This window comes from Bos javanicus, chromosome 4 (assembly GCF_032452875.1).
Source record: "Bos javanicus breed banteng chromosome 4, ARS-OSU_banteng_1.0, whole genome shotgun sequence".
NCBI classification, from domain to species: Eukaryota; Metazoa; Chordata; class Mammalia; order Artiodactyla; family Bovidae; genus Bos; species Bos javanicus.
In genome coordinates, this window is record NC_083871.1 from 41,504,948 (window position 1) to 41,523,924 (window position 18,977).

The window sequence follows — 18,977 nt, forward strand, 5'->3', positions numbered from 1 at the left end:
TTTAAAGTATAAAAATACATATAGTCCCATGGGATCACAAGCATAAGTCCTACTGGCCTCGGAGCCAGGTGATCTGGAGGCATCTTCTAGGCAGCGGTTGCGAACATTAGGGCATCAGATGAGCACCCGAGCCCTTTCCCAGGAGGTACTAGCAACCTGGAGCGAGGAGTGGGGAGCGCACAGATGGTGTCCGCCTGGCCACACTCCCCAGAAAACAGCTCAGTTGACCTCTAGACCTGTTTCATGTCAGAAGCCCACCCCTTAGGCTGTAGTTCCAGGACAAGCAAATAGGCCTCTTTCCCCATACAGATCAGGGTGTATGTACTTCAGTCTACCGTCTGCACTGTTACCTATGGGTGGTAACCAGCTCAGAACTGTCTCTCCATTTGCTACAGTCCCATGACACACATCAGTGAAAGCCCCATTGGCCACCAGGGACAGGAGATGAAGGGATGTCCTCTGGTTGACAGAGAAAAAATGAGCCACGAGACACAGGTACAAGGCTCCCCTCTGGCGGGTACTGTCACTCAAGAGCGCAGCAGAGGGAGTGTGGGAAGATAGTGTCAGCCTCTGACGTCCCTGGAGAGGATTGGGGTGGCCCTTCGATGTGTGTTTAATAAGCAGCCTGCCCCTCAGGCTGCAGCTGTGAAGATGAGCTGATGCATGGCTTTCACAGAAAGACTGGGCACCACAGTCTCCTGTCTCTCACTGAGCCCAGGGGCTGGAGTTCGTTAAGAACTCTTTCTGTTGGTGACAGTCCTGGGGGAACTGTTTCAGCCCCACTGGCACCAGAGCCAGGCCTTCTAGAGGTGTCCTTGGGCAGCAGCTGCAGAAGTTGGGGCACCAGATGAAAGTCCTTTCCAGGAGATACATATGACCTGGAGCAAGGTGGAGGGGCCTACTGTCCTCTGTCTCTGGAGAGTTTTCAGTGGGCCCTAGATGTGTTATATGAGATGCCCGCCTCTCGGGCCCACGCTATGGGATAAACAGGTAAGCCTCTTTCAGAGTTGGGTGCTTTTCAGTTGGCTGCCTCTTTGCTGGTCCCCGGCATGGCTGGCTTCATTCCTCTGAGAAGTGGTTCTGTTTGCTGTAATCTTGAGAGTCTCCTGGACATGAGCCTGCTAGCTTTCAAAGCCAAATGTTTGGGGTGCTCATCCCTTAGGTGCAGGCCTTAAGAGCTGGGGTGTCCAAGGTGGGGTTCAAACTCTTTCCTCCCCAAGGAGAAGTGGGCGTTTTGAGTTCTCGCGTGATTTTGAGTTGCTGTGCCGGTGGTGGGTTTTATGATGAGATTGTGTTCAGTCTCTTACCTGCTTCGATGTGGCTTTTCTCATTTGCCCAGTGCAGAGGAGTTGCTCAGCTAGTTTTTGGTCTTTCTTCAGAAGCAGTTGTTCCACCTATAGCTGTAAATGCAGTGTGTCTGGGAGGAGGTGAGTTTAGGGTCTTTTTCTATATCACCCTTTTGAACCACAACCCACTATGATTTCATTCGATGAAAATGAAAGACAGAATTGTTTAGAAGTAGCTTTGACTTTACTCATTTTTTTATTTTTAAAAGGAAAGGATCAAAGCTGAAATTATTTTCAAAGAAAATAATGAAAAGTCAAGAAGACATAACAGAAAATTCCAGGTAATATCCAATCTTCACTTGGCTTATTTGTAAGACCAGCTTTACAAAGAAATTGTACAAATATATCAATTAAGTTAAAAATGCAAAATTGTACATCTCTCTTGGAAAAGGAATTTGGGTCCTTAGGTTCTCAAGAGTCCCCATGTGTTTTTGGTGAGGCACTGTGCAATTCAGAAGGATACGGTACCTTCTTTTGCTAAAAGTGGCACTACTTTCTAAAGTAGTATTTAGTAATTAAAATCTGCTTTATCGTCTCTGCATGGTTTGCTAATACCAGTGTCTAGTTTTTAATCATTTGCAATGCATTCTTACTTTGAACAACTATCCTTTGGCAATGGCAATGTTTTCATTCAGTATGGAACCCCAGGAAGATGGCCAGTAAATCAAAGTTAGAGATATTTGAACTTGGATATGGTGCTCGAGAGTTATAATGTGGTAGGAAGGGATAGGATATCCACTCCAGTATTCTTGGGCTTCCCTAGTGACGTAGGTGGTAAAGAATTTGCGTGCAATGTGGGAGACCTGGTTTCGATCCCTGGTTTGGGAAGATTCCCTGGAGGGAGGGCATAGCAACTCACTCCAGTATTCTTGCCTGGAGAATCTCCATGGACAGAAGAGCCAGGCGGGATTCAGTCCGTGGGGTCACAGAGTCAGACACAACTGAACGACTGAGCACACACAGCAGAGGACTGTCCTAGGTCAGGCCTCCTCAGCCCTGGCCTGCATGATTACAACAGATTCCTGCCTGTGCATATTTGTCTGTTTCTGGACTTGATGAAATGTGTTTCATAACTTTTAAAGTAACTGAAAAATACAAGTAAATAATAGAACACATCACAACAGACACCAAAGCAAAGCAGTTACTGGTTGAGGGAAAAATGCCCAGGAAACAGGCCAATGGAGTGGTAAAATATAAAACTCATGATACAAAGACATTTTAATGATTAAGATGTAGGTTTCCAGAAGCAATTACAAGAGAAAATTTCCCAAAGTTTAAAATAACATAAATGTCCATATTTTTGGTTACATTAAATAATGTAATAATAAAGAATAAAAATAACAGAAGTGTCCTGAAAATGAGATGCATTTTCTTCTGACATTTCCCAATATCATCATCAATGTGAGACACTCAGAAGTTTCATCTATAAAGATGAACTATGATACTTGTTTTGTATCAACAACTATTATTTAAGCACTGAGTAGGGTTTTAAAGGCACCCGCAAATTAAAGTATTTATAGTCAAGTAGCAGTACAACTTATCAAGTGCTCACCACAGGCCAGATGCACTTCCAAGTGTGTAACATGCATTGTGAATTTAATGGCCTGATTATTTAATCTCTATTTTTTTTCCAGGTAAAAAGGAGACCGAGTAAAATTAAATAACTTGCCCCAGTTTACCCAATTAATAAGGGACAGTCAGGATCTGAACTCAGATAACATCAGTGCCTAGGCCACCCCCACCACTTTCAACTTTTCTCTAAAATCACACACTGAGCAATGACAATGCTAACATCTATAATACAGATTACATTATTAAATTCCTTTACACAAGGCACCATGGGTGAGTCTGTTAACAATAAATGATGTAAAAATGTCCATAACTGTTTGTGTCCTTAAGAATCTTCACATCTAATGGGTATTATCATAAATAGCTTTGATATATGTATTTTTAAGCTTTTATGCATTTTTGAGATATATTTGACATTTAACATTTTGTGTGTACACTAATGAGTTTATATATATAGTCAAAATAAGTCTAGTTAACATCCATCACCACACAGTTACATTTTTCTTGTAATGAGAACTTTAAAAACTTACGCTTTGTAACTCCCAAATATGCTACACTGTTATTAACTATACTCACCATGGTGTACATTATATCCCCATGACTTATTTCATAGCTGGAATATTTTATTATTGACTCTCTCCACCCATTTCACCCACACCCACACACCACCTCTGGCAACCACCAATCTGCTCTCTGCATCTATGAGCTGAATTTTCTTGATTGTACATATAGGTGATACCCCATATTTGGCAGTCTCAGACTTACTTCATCTAGCATAAAGTCCTCCTCAGGGTCCATCCATGCTGTTAAAAATGGCAAGATCTTATTTGTTTTATGGCTGATGTTCATGCGTGTGTGTCTGTTGCATTTTATCATCTGTGCATAGACACTTAGGGTGTTTCCCTGTCTTGGCTATCGCAAATAGTGCTGCCATGAAAATGAGGGTGCATGTCTTTTTGAGTCAGTGTTTTCACTCTCTTTTGGATAAATACCCTGCAAGTAGAATTTCTGAATCATATGGTCATTCCACTTTTATGTCTTGGGGAACCTTCATCCTTTTTGCCATAGTGACAGCCCCAGTGTACATCCTGACCAACGGGGCACAAGGGTACCTGGTTCAGCACATCCTTACAACGTTTGTTACTTCTTGTCTTTTAATAATAGTCATCCTAACAAGTGAAGTGATAGCTCACTGTGATTTTGATTTGTAATTCCCTGATAACTTAATAATGCTGGGCAACTTACTGTGAACCTATTGGCTATCCATGTCTTTTTTTGGAAAAAAAAAAAAGTATATTCTCAGGCCATTTTAAAATCAGTTTTTTTTTGTTTTGGTTTTTTTTGAGTTGTATATTTTGGATTTTAACTATTGGATTATATTTGGATTATAAGATATGATTTGCAGTTTTTTCTCCCATCCCACAGGGTTGCTGTTTCAGTTTGTTGATGGATTCCTTTGCTGTGCAGAAGCAGCTTCTTAGTTTGATATAGTCCCACTTTTTCTGTCAAATCTAAAAGATTATCACCAAGACCAGTGTAGAGGAGCTTATTACCGCCTCTATCTTCTGGGAGTTTCATGGTTCCAGGTCTTAATCCATTCAGGCCCTCAATCCATTTTGGGTTTATTTTTGTGTGTGGTATAAGATAATGATCCAGGTCCATTCTCTTGCATATTGTCCAGTTCTCCCAATATCATTTATTGAAGACACTCTTCTTTCCCTATTGTATATACTTGGCTCTGTCTCATAAGTTGACCCTATATGTCTGGGTTTATTTTTAGGCTCTCTATTCTTTTTCTCAGATCTATGTACACATTTTTATGCCAAGAGAACACTACTCTACTATAGTTTTCTAGTATGGTTCGTACAAAGCGGGACACATGCTCCATAATTTCTATCTTATGTATTTTTATTCTAAAAATATGATTCTGATAAACTCAGAAGGTGACAATGGGGGTGGTTAAAAGAATACTTAAGACATTTTCTGGAAATAAGGTAGCATTAAACAGATATGAAGTCAGAAGTCACATGTTTGAAATGTTGATCTTGGTTGTTGATTAACCTGAGACTTTTTTGATCTATCTCACAGTTGCTGCTGGCATTTAGTAAGAACTTGTGCATTTTAGTCAGCATTTTTTTTTTTTTTTGGTAGAAGTCTGAACCTGAATGAATGACATGAAGTGTTATTTTTTAAAAGGATACTGAAATAAATGAAAGGGACTTGAGCAGCCAGAAGAGCTTTAGGAAATTGAGAAATGAGAACTGGCACTATGACTGGCTTAGCTGAGCTGCTTCCCAGTGAGGGGGATGAGGGCTGATCAGACCTGAGCCTCTGGCCAGGGAGGTGAGAACTGTGATTGGCAGCCCTATGAGAACCATGCAGTTTCACGTAGGGCAGATGGAAGACAAGATGCCAGCTGATCTAAAAAAGAGACCACCAAAAAAAGCGCTAATAAATAAAAATAACATTAACAGACATAAAGGAACACTTCCCTTGTCCCAGGCATTGTTTTAAGCATTTGCAGGTAGTATAGTGCTTGAAGGAAAGCCCGGGCTATGCACAAAGCGCTGTTAGAATGTGTGGAAGGTGGCAGGGGGAGGGGACGTAGTGAAGTGGGCTCATATGATGAAGAGCATGAATGGAAGGCTAAGTAGATTTCCTTTTACTGACAAGTCAGAGCTAATGCACAGAAAGTAACACAGGCACAGTTCTAGATTAGGGTAAGTAAGCTGCATTGAAGAAAGGAGAAACTGGAAGTGGGGAATTTAATTACTAATCCATTTTAATTGGAAGTTAAACAAAGACCTGAATTCAGTAGATGGTAGTGGGAATGGGAAAGAGAAATAAAACAAAAACCACATGTAAGGCACTGGGAAGGAGACCTGTGTGCAAACAGTGGCTTATCAGAGATGGAGATGAGGGCTAAGAAGAGTTCCCAATGGCTGACAAATTCCCCACTGAGGGATTATGTGAATGGCAGTTCAGTGGCCAAGACAGGGTGAGAAGTGGTTGACGGGGAAGATGATGATGAATTTGGTTTGGGCGTGCGGAGTTGGAGCAGGAAATTCCAAATGTGGCACCACATCTTGTGAGAAAATTTAGGGCAGGGAAAACTCAAGCTTCAGGAATAGATGAAATTGCAAACACAAAAGTAAAGAAGAAATGAACTACAGACTGATAAATGCGAATACAAAAACGTGTATTAGCCAAGAGGTTTGTAAAATTTTAAAAATCCGAATTTATTAGATTTTATTAGTAACACAATTACACAGAGTAAAGTTCAGGAATTCATCAATGGTGGTCACCAATATGTGCTTCTTTGTGGCTTTTTAAGCTGTTATTTCTCATGATTCAAATCGATTCACAGGACAGTTGAATTTCATACATAGCTTCATAAGATGAATACAACAGGTCTTCTATCCATAAAATTAATGAAAACATTTCTTTCATGAAAGGCACATAAAGAATCTAAACACATTTATTTAAAGAATTCTGATAACTTTGAACTTCTTTACATTACAAAAAAGAAAAATCCCCCAAATGAAACAGATGTAAATGTAGTTTCTGGTTACATACACACACACAAACACACACACACTGCAACAAATAGACCTCAACAAAATGATAACACACAACTAAATTTAGAAACTACTTACCCACAAAGTTTATTGAAACACTACATAATGTTTTTAAGATGAGTAAAAAAAGAGAAGTAAGGTATGGAATGCTGTTCACTTTGCTGAAAACAAGGTCATAGAGAGATACTGTGAATAATTAAAACAAAAGTGACTATCAAAATTTTAATATCTAGCAAAAATGTAATACTTACTTGAGAATACATACAATTGCTGACTTAATTAAATACGATTACTCATTTTCCTAAGTGTAATTGCCCATTTCATTCTCAGAGATAATAGCACAGTTTAAAGAAATAATACAAACTCAAGCAAGTGGAGGAAATTTGAATAATCTCAGGGAAAAAAGTAATTTTAATATAGTGTGATAATTAAATTTGAAACTAGTTACTTACATATGTGAATTTAAAGGCTGCATTTTATCGGTAGCAGAATCTTCGAGGTCTTTCCTGTTACCTTCCGAACAAAGAGCTGTCATGTATGGTACGTACAAGGGATTTCCCAAAGGAAATACACAAATGAATGTCTCAAAATTCATTATGCTAACTTATTTTTTACCCACAAAAATGCTCTTGCACCCACCTAAACTTACTTATAAATAAAAATGTAGTTATTTGAAGTGTATAAAAATTAACTTGGCATCACCTTTAAGGCAATGCATGAATACCATCCAAATATTAAAATTCAAAGTGAAAACAAACCAACTGAATAAAAATTAAGTGTTTATAAGTCTATATGTATATCCTCAGAAACCTGCATTTTACAGTTTTTAAACCAAATCTAATGTAGAATCAGATTAGCATGCACCCTGAAAAGAAAAACTGAAATGCATACAGTGTTTAACTGATCCAAAGGCAGGTATAGTCATCTTCTTCAAGAACATTTCAATAAAACACATAAATTTAAAGAACAAATCATGTTATTAAAATAGTCTGTGCAATGTTTGTACAAATAACATTTATGATTACAAGTATACTACATATAATCAAGACAAGAGCTGCAATGTGTCCTAATATTAATCATCGTACTTAAAAATTTACAGGACAGGAACATAAATAAAGCTGTTTAGAACTGGCAAACATGACAATAGTCTGTCATTCAGTACAAAGTACTTAATATTTCTGTTATTTCCAAAGCCACCACGCTAAAATTATAAGTTGCCGCTTATTGAATGTCTAAAAGTAATGTGGAAAACTAAAGTCATAAATACATGTATACATACATTTGCATATTTACATGTATGTAGAAGTCATCCGTACACTAGAGCCCAGCTTTAACACTGCCCTTAGTTTCACACTGTAGGACCACCTCTCACACTTACGAAAGGTCCTTCCATTACTTTCAGTTAAAAAAAAACAAATAGAACAGCTTTGGTCAGGTCCCAGATGCACTCGCCATATACTACATTCTGTGTTGCTGCAAGACTCTAGTCTAGAGAGATCCACATGTAAGTACTCATTTGGTTTGAAAATGCATTTTACCATTTGCCGCCAACACTCAGAAGAGACCACAGTCTTTTAGGTTATTTTTTATGATGACGTCTGTTACGGCATCAAAGACGAACTGCACGTTCTTGGTGTCCGTGGCGCACGTGAAGTGGGTGTATATTTCCTTTGTGTCCTTTCTCTTATTGAGGTCTTCAAACTGACACTGAATGTACGCAGCTGCCTCTTCATATGTGTTTGAGCCTGAGAAGGGAAATAATGGAAAGAAATGTAAGGTGAAGTTAAAAGGGGTATACTGCTAAGCAACATGGACCTTAAAATACAGAAATCAGTTTCATATGTATAAATATGTAGATTCCATCATAATTGTCTTTATGCCATTTGAGAATAAGATAAACTTTAAGTGAAAAATACCCAATGTTAATCACCCTTTAATGACTGTAAGTTACCCTTAAAGAAAAAAAAAAAACATGGTATTCCATGTTCCCCATGATCTTTGTTCCTGCCTCAAACTCCAAGTGTCAGAGCCTCTTTTTGCTTTTACCCCTTACACTCTACATCCTAACATGGAAACAACTTACACAAATAACGGATGTGGCTTGCTATAACACTTCTAGCCTATAGTGGCTGATCGGGAAATGCTGACTGAGTACTGACTGGTATATTTTTATTCAAAGTGTTGTGTTAGTTCCTCAGTCTTGTCTGACTCCTTGCAACTCCATGGACTGTAGCCTGCCAGGCTCCTCTCTGTTCATGGAATTCTCCAGGCAAAAATACTGGAGTGGGTTGCCATTTCCTTCTCCAGGGGATTTTTCCCATCCCAGGGACTGAACCCAGGCCTCCCACATTGCAGGTGGATTCTTTACTGTCTGAGCCAAAAAGGAAGCCATTTTTATTCAACTTCCTATATATATTCAATACATTAACTAGCATTTATCTCTCAGTTTTTTATTCAAAAACTGTACAGTGCTCTACAATGTGGTATATGGCTATGAGGTTACAAAAAGTGAATGACAGAATGACTGCTACTTTCATCAGATGACTGAAGACTATCACCTCCACTGGCTTTGTTCATACTGATGCTTCCTAAGGCCCACGTGACTTCACATTCCAGGCTGTCTGGCTCTAGGTCAGTGATCACACCACTGTGATTATCTGGGTCGTGACGATCTTTTTTGTACAGTTCTTCTGTGTACTTTTGCCACCCCTTCTTAATATCTTCTGCTTCTGTTAGGTCTACACCACTTCTGTCCTTTATAGAAATGAGCGCACTGCGCTACAGAAACGGCTGTGTGGCGCTGGACTGGCGAGAGGCCATGAGGAGATACCCCACGTCCAAGGTCAGAGAAACCCCAGTAAGATGGTAGGCGCTGGAGCGGCTGTGAGGAGATACCCCATATCCAAGGGCAAAGTAGAAGACCCAGCACCAAGTAGGGGGAGCAAATTTGCGTTTAGAATTAAACCCCATTCCCACCAGAGATGCTAAGAGGGCTCAAACTTTGTGGACACCAGGACCCAGGGACCCCACAGACTGAGACAGAACTGTTTGAGCATCTCCTGTGGAGGTACGGGTCAGCAGTGGACTGCCACAGGGACAGGGGCTCTGGGAACAGCAGACTTGGGTATGGCATAAGCCCTCTTGGAGGAGGTCACCATTAACCCCACCATAGAGCTGCCAGAACTTACACAGGACTGGGAAACAGACTCTTGGAGGGCACAAACAGAACCTTGTGCACCAGGACCCAGGAGAAAGGAGCAGTGACTCCACAAGAGAGTGTGGGCAGACCCCGAATTGCCTGTGCGTGTCCAGGAGTCTCCAGAGGAAGCATGGGTTGGTGGTGGCCTGCTGCAGGGCTAGGGGCACTGAGTGCAGCAGTGCATGCACGGGACCTTTTGAAGGGGGTCACCGTTATCTTCATTATCTCCACCAAGTTCGGCCCCAGGTAAATAGCAGGGAGGGAACACAGCACCAGGCATCAATAGAAAATTGGATTAAAGATTTACTGAGCGTGGCCCCGCCCATCAGAACAAGACCCAGTTTCCCCCTCAGTCAGTCTCTCCCATTATGAAGTTTCCATAAGCCTCTTATCCTTCTCCATCAGAGGACAGACAGACTGAAAATCACAATCACAGAAAATTAACCACTCTAATCACATAGACCAGAGCCTTGTCTAACTCAGTGAAACTATGAGCCATGCCCTGTAGGGCCACCCAAGACGGACAAGTCATGGTGGAGAAATCTGACAGAATGTGGTCCACTGGAGAAGGGAATGGCAAACCACTTCAGTTTTCTTGCCTTGAGAACCTCATGAACAGTATGAAAAGGCAAAAAGATAGGACACTGAAAGATGAACTCCCCAGGTCAGTAGGTGCCCAGTATGCTACTGGAGATCAGGGGAGAAATAACTCCAGAAAGAATGAAGACAATGGAGCCAAAGCAAAAACCCAGTTGTGGGTTTGCCTGGTGATGCAAGCAAGATTAATGCTGTAAAGAGCAATACTGCATAGGAACGTGGAATGTCAGGTCCATGAATCAAGGCAAATTGGAAGCGGTCAAATAGGAGAGGGCAAGACTGAACGTCAACATTTTAGGAATAAGTGAACTAAAATGGACTGGAATGGGTGAATTTAACTCAGATGACCATTATATCTACTACTGTGGGCAAGAAACCCTTAGAAGAAATGGAGTAGCCATCATAGTTAACAGAAGAGTCCGAAATGCAGTACTTGGATGCAATCTCTAAAATGACAGAATGATCTCTGTTCGTTTCCAAGGCAAACCATTCAATATCACAGTAATCCAATATGCCCCAACCAATAATGCTGAAGAAGTTGAACAGTTTTATGAAGATCTACAAGACCTTTTAGAGCTAACACCCAAAAAAGATGTCCTTTTCATTACAGGGGACTGGAATGCAAAAGTAGGAAGTCAAGAAACACCTGGAGTAACAGACAATTTGGGCCTTGGAGTACGGAATGAAGCAGGGCAAAGGCTAATAGAGTTCTGCCAAGAGAATGCATTGGTCTAGCAAACACCCTCTTCCAACACAAAAGAAGACTCTACCATAGACATCACCAGATGGGCAACACCGAAATTCGACTGATTATATTCTTTGCAGCCAAAGATGGAGAAGCTCTATACAGTCAGCAAAAACAAGACCAGGAGCTAACTGTGGTTCAGATCATGAACTCCTTATTGCCAAATTCAGACTAAAATTGAAGAAAGTAGGGAAAACCACTAGACCATTCAAGTATGACCTAAATCAAATTCCTTACAATTATACAGTGAAAGTGAGAGATAGATTTAAAGGACTAGATCTGATAGAGTGCCTGATGAACTATGGACGGAGGTTCGTGACATTGTACAGGAGACAGAGATCAAAACCACCCCCAAGAAAAAGAAATGCAAAAGCAAAATGGCTGTCTGAGGAGGCCTTACAAACAGCTGTGAAAAGAAGAGAACTGAAAAGCAAAGGAGAAAAGGAAAAATATACTCATTTGAATGCAGAGTTCCAAAGAACAGCAAGGAGAGATAAGAAAGCCCTCCTCAGTGATCAGTGCAAAGAAATAGAGGAAAACAATAGAATGGGAAAGACTAGAGATCTCTTCAAGAAAATTAGAGATACCAATGGACTATTTCATGCAAAGATGGGCTCAATAAAGGACATTTTGAATGTTAACCCCTAAGCAGATAAATAGTTTGCAAATATTTTCTCCCATTCCTTTGGCTACAGTTTTATTTTGTTGATGATATCCTTGACCATGCAGAAGCTTTTTAGTTTGATGTAGTCCCATTTGTCTATTTTTGCTTTTAGTGTCAAACCTAAAAATTTACAGTCAAGACGGATTTCCAGCTTAGTGCCTATGTTTTCTTCTAGGAGTTCTCTCATTTCTTACACTCAAATCTTTATTTGGGTTTATTTTTGTGTATGGTGGAGACAGCAGTCCAGTTTCATTTTAGCATGTGGCTGTCCAGTTTTCCTAACATTTATTAACGAGACTGCTCTTTCCCCATTGTGTATCCTTGAGTCCTCTGTCATACATTACTTGATCGTGTGCGCATGGTTTACTTCTGGGCTCTCTATTCTGTTCCTCAGTTCTGTTTCTATGCCAACACCACACTCGTTTTGATTACTCTAGCTGTTGGAAACCAGGGAGCACGGTGCTTCCACCTTTGCTGTTCCTTTTAAAGACTGCTTTAGTTTTTGGACTCTCTTATGACTTAAAATTGTTAGGATTATTTATTCTTTCTGTGAAAACTGCAATTAGAATTTTGATATGGATTACACTGAGTCTTTTAGACAACTGTAGGTAGCATGGACCATTCTAACAGTATTCTTCTAATCGGGTATGGAATACCAGACCACCTGACCTGCCTCTTGAGAAATCTGTATGCAGGTCAGGAAGCAACACTTAAAACTGCACATGGAACAACAGACTGGTTCCAAATAGGAAAAGGAGTACGTCAAGGCTGTATATTGTCACTCTGCTTATTTAACTTATACGCAGAGTACATCATGAGAAACGCTGGGCTGGAAGAAGCACAAGCTGGAATCAAGATTGCTGGGAGAAATATCAATAACCTCATATATGCAGATGACACCATCCTTATGGCAGAAAGTGAAGAGGAACTAAAGAGCCTCTTGATGAAAGTGAAAGAGGAGAGTGAAAAACTGGGCTTAAAGCTCAACATTCAGAAAACTAAGATCATGGCATCTGGTCCCGTTACTTCATGGCAAAGAGATGGGAGAAACAGTGGAAACAGTGGCTGACTTTATTTTATTGGGCTCCAAAATCACTGCAGATAGTGACTGCAGCCATGAAATTAAAAGATGCTTACTCCTTGAAGGAAAATTATGACCAACCTAGACAGCATGTTAAAAAGCAGAGACATTACTTTGTCAACAAAGGTCCATCTAGTCAAGGCTATGGTTTTTCCAGTAGTCATGTATGGATGTGAGAGTTGGATTGTAAAGAAAGCTGAGCACTGAAGTACTGATGCTGTTGAACTATGGTGTTGGATAAGACTCTTGAGAGTCCCTTGGATTGCAAGGAGATCCAACCAGTCCATCCTAAAGGAGATCAGTCCTAAGTGTTCACTGGAAAGAACAATGTGAAGAGCTGACTCATTGGAAAAGACCCTGATGCTGGGAGAGATTGAAGGCAGGAGGAGAAGGGGACGACAGAGGATGAGATGGTTGGATGGCATCACTGACTCAATGGAGGTGAGTCTGAGCAGACTCCAGGAGTTGGTGATGGACAGGGAGGCCTTGTGTGCTGTGGTCCATGGGGTCACGAAGAGTCGGACATGACTGAGTGACTGAACTGAATTTTCTTGTGACATATTTGCCTGGTTTAGGTAACAGGTAATGCTGGCCTGGTAAAAAGAGTGATGGAAGAGTTAGAGAAGAATTACTGGCAGTGTTTCTCAGAGTGTTTTGCAGAATTCACCAGTAAGGCCATCTGGTTATGAACTTTTGTTGACTGGAAGGTTTTTGATTGAACTCTTTACTAATCAGTCTATTCAGATTTTCTATTTCTTAATGATTCAAACTTGGTTGATTGTTTCTAGGAAATTTTCTCCAGGTTGTCAAAATAAGTTTTACATTTTATCTCATCAATAGCAGAGAGCCATATACTCTACAAATTAAGTTTTAGTTTATTAAATCATAATAAGGTTGGTACACTGAAATATAAAGGAATAAATAATGTCCTGTTGACTCACAGAAGCTAATGCAACCTCTAAATTAAAAATATGTTTTGAGAAAACAGCTTGCCCTGTGTGCATTCCTCAATCTGCTATATATATATTCCAGGTAACTAGTTACATTACTTAATCCCCAGAACTACAAGATACATGAATGAACTAGTAAGTACTGCATTAAACCTGATTTTAAGTTTTGGCAAAGAATGACTGAGGGCAGGGGTGGTGGAAGATGACATTAGTTTCTAACATAATAGAACTGTCTTGACTAAAGGTTTATTACAGATGATATAGCCTGGCTCAAGACTGGAGAATGGGAGGCTGGTGATATAATTCAAAGGGAGATAAAGGTGATTTGAAAAGAAAAAAAATAGCGTGAGTTCAATTTGAGTCTCAGGTGCTAAAAAACACAGATATGCTCAGCAAGCAGTTGGAAATGCAAGCCTGAGTCTCCACAGAGAAATAAGAGTTGACAACAGAATGTATCATGCTGAGAATAAATATGCCTATGAAAGAATAGAATGCTGGAAGATTATAAGACTGCAGACAATTTGGTGAAATGTCACCATACAGATAAAAAGAAGAGAAGACAGGAGCAGAGAGAGGTAGGAGATAAACCAAGTGAGGAGTTTGCAGGCTACATGTCTTATTCTATAGCAAACAGTATAGAACAGGAATTAAGAATTGAAGGTGCATCAGAGAATCTGAATCAGGTGAATCAAGAATTCTATAATACTCTTTGCTAAAAGAATCTTAGATCAGTGATTATTACTAACTTTAAAAAATGTATACCTGGCCTGGCAAAAAAAAAAAAAAAAGAGAGCTAACAAGTATGCTCTTGGTGGCTCTAAAATCTCTGCAGGTATGTAATATTTGAGGAGTGATTTGGGTTCTCTGGGACTTTCCCTGGTGGCTAAGACAGTAAAGAATCTGCTTGTGATGCAGAAGACCTGGTTCAACCTCTGGGTCAGGAAGATCCCCTGGAGAACGGACTGGCTCTCCACTCCAGTATTCTTGTCTGGAGAATCCCATGGACAGAGAAGCCTGGTGGGCTATAGTCCATGGGATCACAAAAGAGACACAGCTGAGTGACTAACACTTACTTTTTTACTTGGGTCCTCTGACATTAACACAAAAGGGCTACTTTACAATGTTGTTGTTTAGTCCATAGACCTGTCTGACTCTCCCAACCCCACGGACTGTATTCTGCCAGGCTGCTCTGTCCATGGGATTTCCCAGGTGAGAATACTGGAGTGGCTTGCCACTTTCTTCTCCAGGTGATCTTCCCAACCCAGGGATCAAACCCACATCTCCTGGATTTGCAGGCAGATTCTTTACTGCTGAGCCAGCAGGGAAGCCTTTATTTCACTTTAGAAAATGAATAGACCTTAAAGATAAAGTAAAGGCAAAACTGAATTGCCTTGATTCTAGATATCTTCAATCTTGGAATCAGAACTATTAATAATTCTATCCCCAATAAAGCACTAAAAATATCTGAGTAAGGTGACTTAGGATACTAAGACTTTCAAAAATTAAACTAAAAACAAGTTAATTCTGTGAAATTAGTTTGAACTGAAGTATAACTCTGTGGGCTTCCCTTGTGGCTTAGCTGGTAAAGAATCCACCTGCAAGGCGGGAATCCTGGGGTGTGATCCCTGGGTTGGGAAGATTCCCTGGAGAAGGGAAAGGCTACCCTGCCTCTTGAGAAATCCGTATGCAGGTCAGGAAGCAACAGTTAGAACTGGACATGGAACAACAGACTGGTTCCAAATAGGAAAAGGAGTACGTCAAGTCTGTATACTGTCACCCTGCTTATTTAACCTGTATGCAGAGTACATCATGAGAAAGGCTGGGCTGGAAGAAGCACAAGCTGGAATCAAGATTGCCGGAAGAAATATCAATAACTTCAGATATGCAGATGACACCACCCTTATGGCAGAAAGTGAAGAGGAACTAAAGAGCCTCTTGATGAAAGTGAAAGAGGAGAGTGAAAAAGTTGGCTTTAAAGCTCAACATTCAGAAAACTAAGATCATAGCATCTGGTCCCATCACTTCATGGGAAATAGTGGCTGACTTTATTTTTGGGGCTTCAAAATCACTGCAGATAGTGACTGCAGCCATGAAATTAAAAGACGCTTACTCCTTGGAAGAAAAGTTATGACCAATCTAGACAGCATATTAAAAAGCAGGGACATTACTTTGGCAACAAAGGTCCATCTAGTCAAGGCTATGGTTTTTTCAGTGGTCATGTATGGATGTGAAAGTTGGACTCCAAAGAAAGCTGAGTGCTGAAGAATTGATGCTTTTGAACTGTGGTGTTGGAGAAGACTTTTGAGAGTCCCCTAAACTGCAAGAAGATCCAACCAGTCCATCCTAAAGGAAATCAGTCCTGAATATGCATTGGAAGGACTGTTGTTGAAGCTGAAGCTCCCATACTTTGGCCACCTGATGCAAAGAACTGACTCATTTGAAAAGACCCTAATGGTGGTTGGATGCCTTCACCGACTCAATGGACATGAGTTTAAGTAAAATCCGGGAGTTGGTGATGGATAGGGAGACTTGGTATGCTGCAGTCCATGGGTGCAAAGAGTCGGACACGACTGAGCAACTGAACTGAACTGAACTGATAACTCTGTGATTTACAAAAAGGGTTGTAGTAAAGAGCAGTAGGGTCACACTGATTGAAGAAGCCTCTGCTTTGCCTCCAGTGCGAATATAATGAAATGTATTCTGACTGCTGATGTTCTGGATGCAGCGGGTGCAGTGGACTTGGGTCTGGACTGGGACTCTTGCTTCATTCCTCCCAGTGCTCTCACCTGTGTTAGTGGGATATAAAAGCATCCATAGCACACGGTTGTTTTAACACTGCCCATGGAAAGGAAGTAAATATTTGTATAATTTACTCAATACAAAACTAAAATTTTGTTTATAAGAAAAAAATTCTTAAAATAATTAGGATGGAGCGAGGGTTATTTTTACGTCATGTTCGACTCTTTGCGGAGGGGACCTGGGGGGCAAGGGTGGGATATCTGTGTTCCTTGTGCCCACTTCCAGTAGGAGCCAGGGAAGTGTTCCAAAGAACTAAAGCAGTGTTTTTGCCTAACTTTTGATTTCACAGATGGAGTACTGAGACAGGGAAATTAACTGCCTCATTCAAGATCAAAGAGCAAATTATGGGAAAGCCAGGACTGCAACTCAGCTTTCCTTTTCTCAAAGCAGACCATTTCCCACAGCAGTAAAACTGAAGTAGCTTTAAGGTCTCATTACCAAAGCCTGGGTTTCTTGTGAACCCTTCCCCCATTCCCCTGAGCAGTTAGCTACCTAGGACTCCTTTCTAATCTTTCCCCCTTACAACTACTTACTGTTCGTTTTCCTCTGTGGTCACATGCTGCACTGGTGGTGTTTTATCTGCTTCCTTAGGAGTACCTCTGTCTTAGAGATTAGTCAGTGAACAGAGACATCTTATTTATTGTACATCACACAATAGCTAAGATCTGTTCACTGCATGAACAAATCAGGATCTTACGTTTACAAAGACTTGGGGTCACCACAGAAAATTATCTAACAGCTTTCCCATAAAATGAATGTTATTTTTAATCCTCCACACCTCAAGGAGCTAGCCCAAGCAAGCTGGGCTTGAATGCAGTTTGCTAAATAATTTTGCTTTTATAGGTTAAGAACTACTAAGCCAAGAGATTCAAATCAACAACTGAAATCTTGGCTTAGGGGAACTTTCACTTAAAAATGTATGAGTTGACAGAGAAAGTAAAATACCTGCATATTCTGGATAGCATATAGTGAGAGGGCTCTTCTTGATTTTTTCTTCAAAGAGATCCTTCTTGTTCAGAAAAAGTATAATAGATGTATCTGTAAACCATTTGTTGTTACATATGCTGTCGAATAACTTCATGCTTTCATGCATTCGGTTCTGTAATAGAAAACACAGCCAGTGTGTCATAAGGGCAAAGATTCTGAGAAATATTACTTTTAAAAAATAATGAGTGTCTGGGAAAAAAGTGTGGCAGTACAATAGAGCTTAGCCAGCTGAAAAATACATAACCTATCAGAAAAATACACCTGCCATTTAAGAACAAGCACACGTGATGATTTTAGGCGAGATGAATATCTGCATCACTGATCACCCTTCTGCGTCCATCCAGCAGTTGCTGAGTGCCCGTGGTGTGTCACTCTACTGCAGGAGCTTGTGATCTATAAATGCCAAGAGCAGACATCTCAGAGTAGACCTCATCATTACAGAGTGAACTGAAGTTTCCATTAAAAGGTAAGTAGAGGTTTTTAAAGATTAATAAACTGAAAAAGCTGAAATACAATTAGACCAATACCCTATATCATAGTGTATGAGGGAAGGAAACCTCCAATTCCTGTTTCCTGCCCTTCTGGTATTTGTGGTTTCAAAAAGGGCACTGATATATTATAGAGCGCCAGAAGGACAGAAATGAATGTTGTATGTTACACCTACTGAATGGTAACTGTATATACCCTATCCTAAAAAAAAAGAAACTGACATTTATAGCTCTATTTAAAAATATTTCCCCTAGATTAACGGTACAGTGAAACACATGTGACAATTATATGACAGCAGCGAAGTACAATATAGCTCAGGGATTACTAAGCTGGCAGAAGTAGGATATATAAGCCTTGGACTATAATGGAGCTAACTTTATTTTTATTCAGTATGCAGATACCAGATCTCAGAAATGCCTAGTTAAGCATCTACGGTTCAACTCTTTGTCTTCTCCTTTTTATGAGGATCCATCATAAAAAGTATGCTTCTTTGCATACTAAGAGGGAAATGTACTAAATAGAAAAGTTAGAGAAAGTGCCTGAACTTTCACATTATTCAGGCATTAGCAAGAATTTCTCAAGACTTTTTCTTAGAAAAATTCTTGGCAACAACTCCAACTCTTCCTATTCCATGTTCAATCTTTAAAAGAGGCTCTACTTGCCATTTCTTCATCTTCAGCTAGAACCAGGTCATAGTCACTCAGCGCCACACAGAAGATGATGGCGGTCACTCCTTCGAAGCAATGAATCCATTTCTTCCGCTCAGATCTCTGTCCTCCCACATCAAACATTCTGTAAGAGGAGAAATGAGTTTGACATCACCCTGAATGCTCAGACACACCAAGGAGTTCTATAAAAAAAATCAACAAAAAAGCTCCAAATCGCATGGAGAATGTGGGATGGAAGGTAAGGAGAAAAGGACTTTAAGGGAGAAAAAGTCTGCTAGAAGGGACGGTCTCTCACAATAAAACAC

The 18,977-nt window shown here is 40.3% G+C and overlaps 1 protein-coding gene across 2 annotated transcripts in view; it reads right to left on the reverse strand.

The window, feature by feature from the left end:
• Positions 1-6,129: 6,129 nt before the first annotated feature.
• The window catches only part of GNAI1 (G protein subunit alpha i1), a 105,572-nt gene continuing 92,724 nt past the window's right edge, over positions 6,130-18,977 (reverse strand). For both annotated transcript variants that reach the window (XM_061413831.1, XM_061413832.1), the window contains exons 7-9: positions 18,667-18,796; positions 17,474-17,627; positions 6,130-8,238 (exon numbers count right to left, since the gene is read on the reverse strand). In XM_061413831.1, the coding sequence (XP_061269815.1) occupies positions 8,048-8,238; positions 17,474-17,627; positions 18,667-18,796 (475 nt within the window). In that variant the 3' untranslated portion in view covers positions 6,130-8,047. The remainder of the gene's footprint in view (positions 8,239-17,473; positions 17,628-18,666; positions 18,797-18,977) is intronic.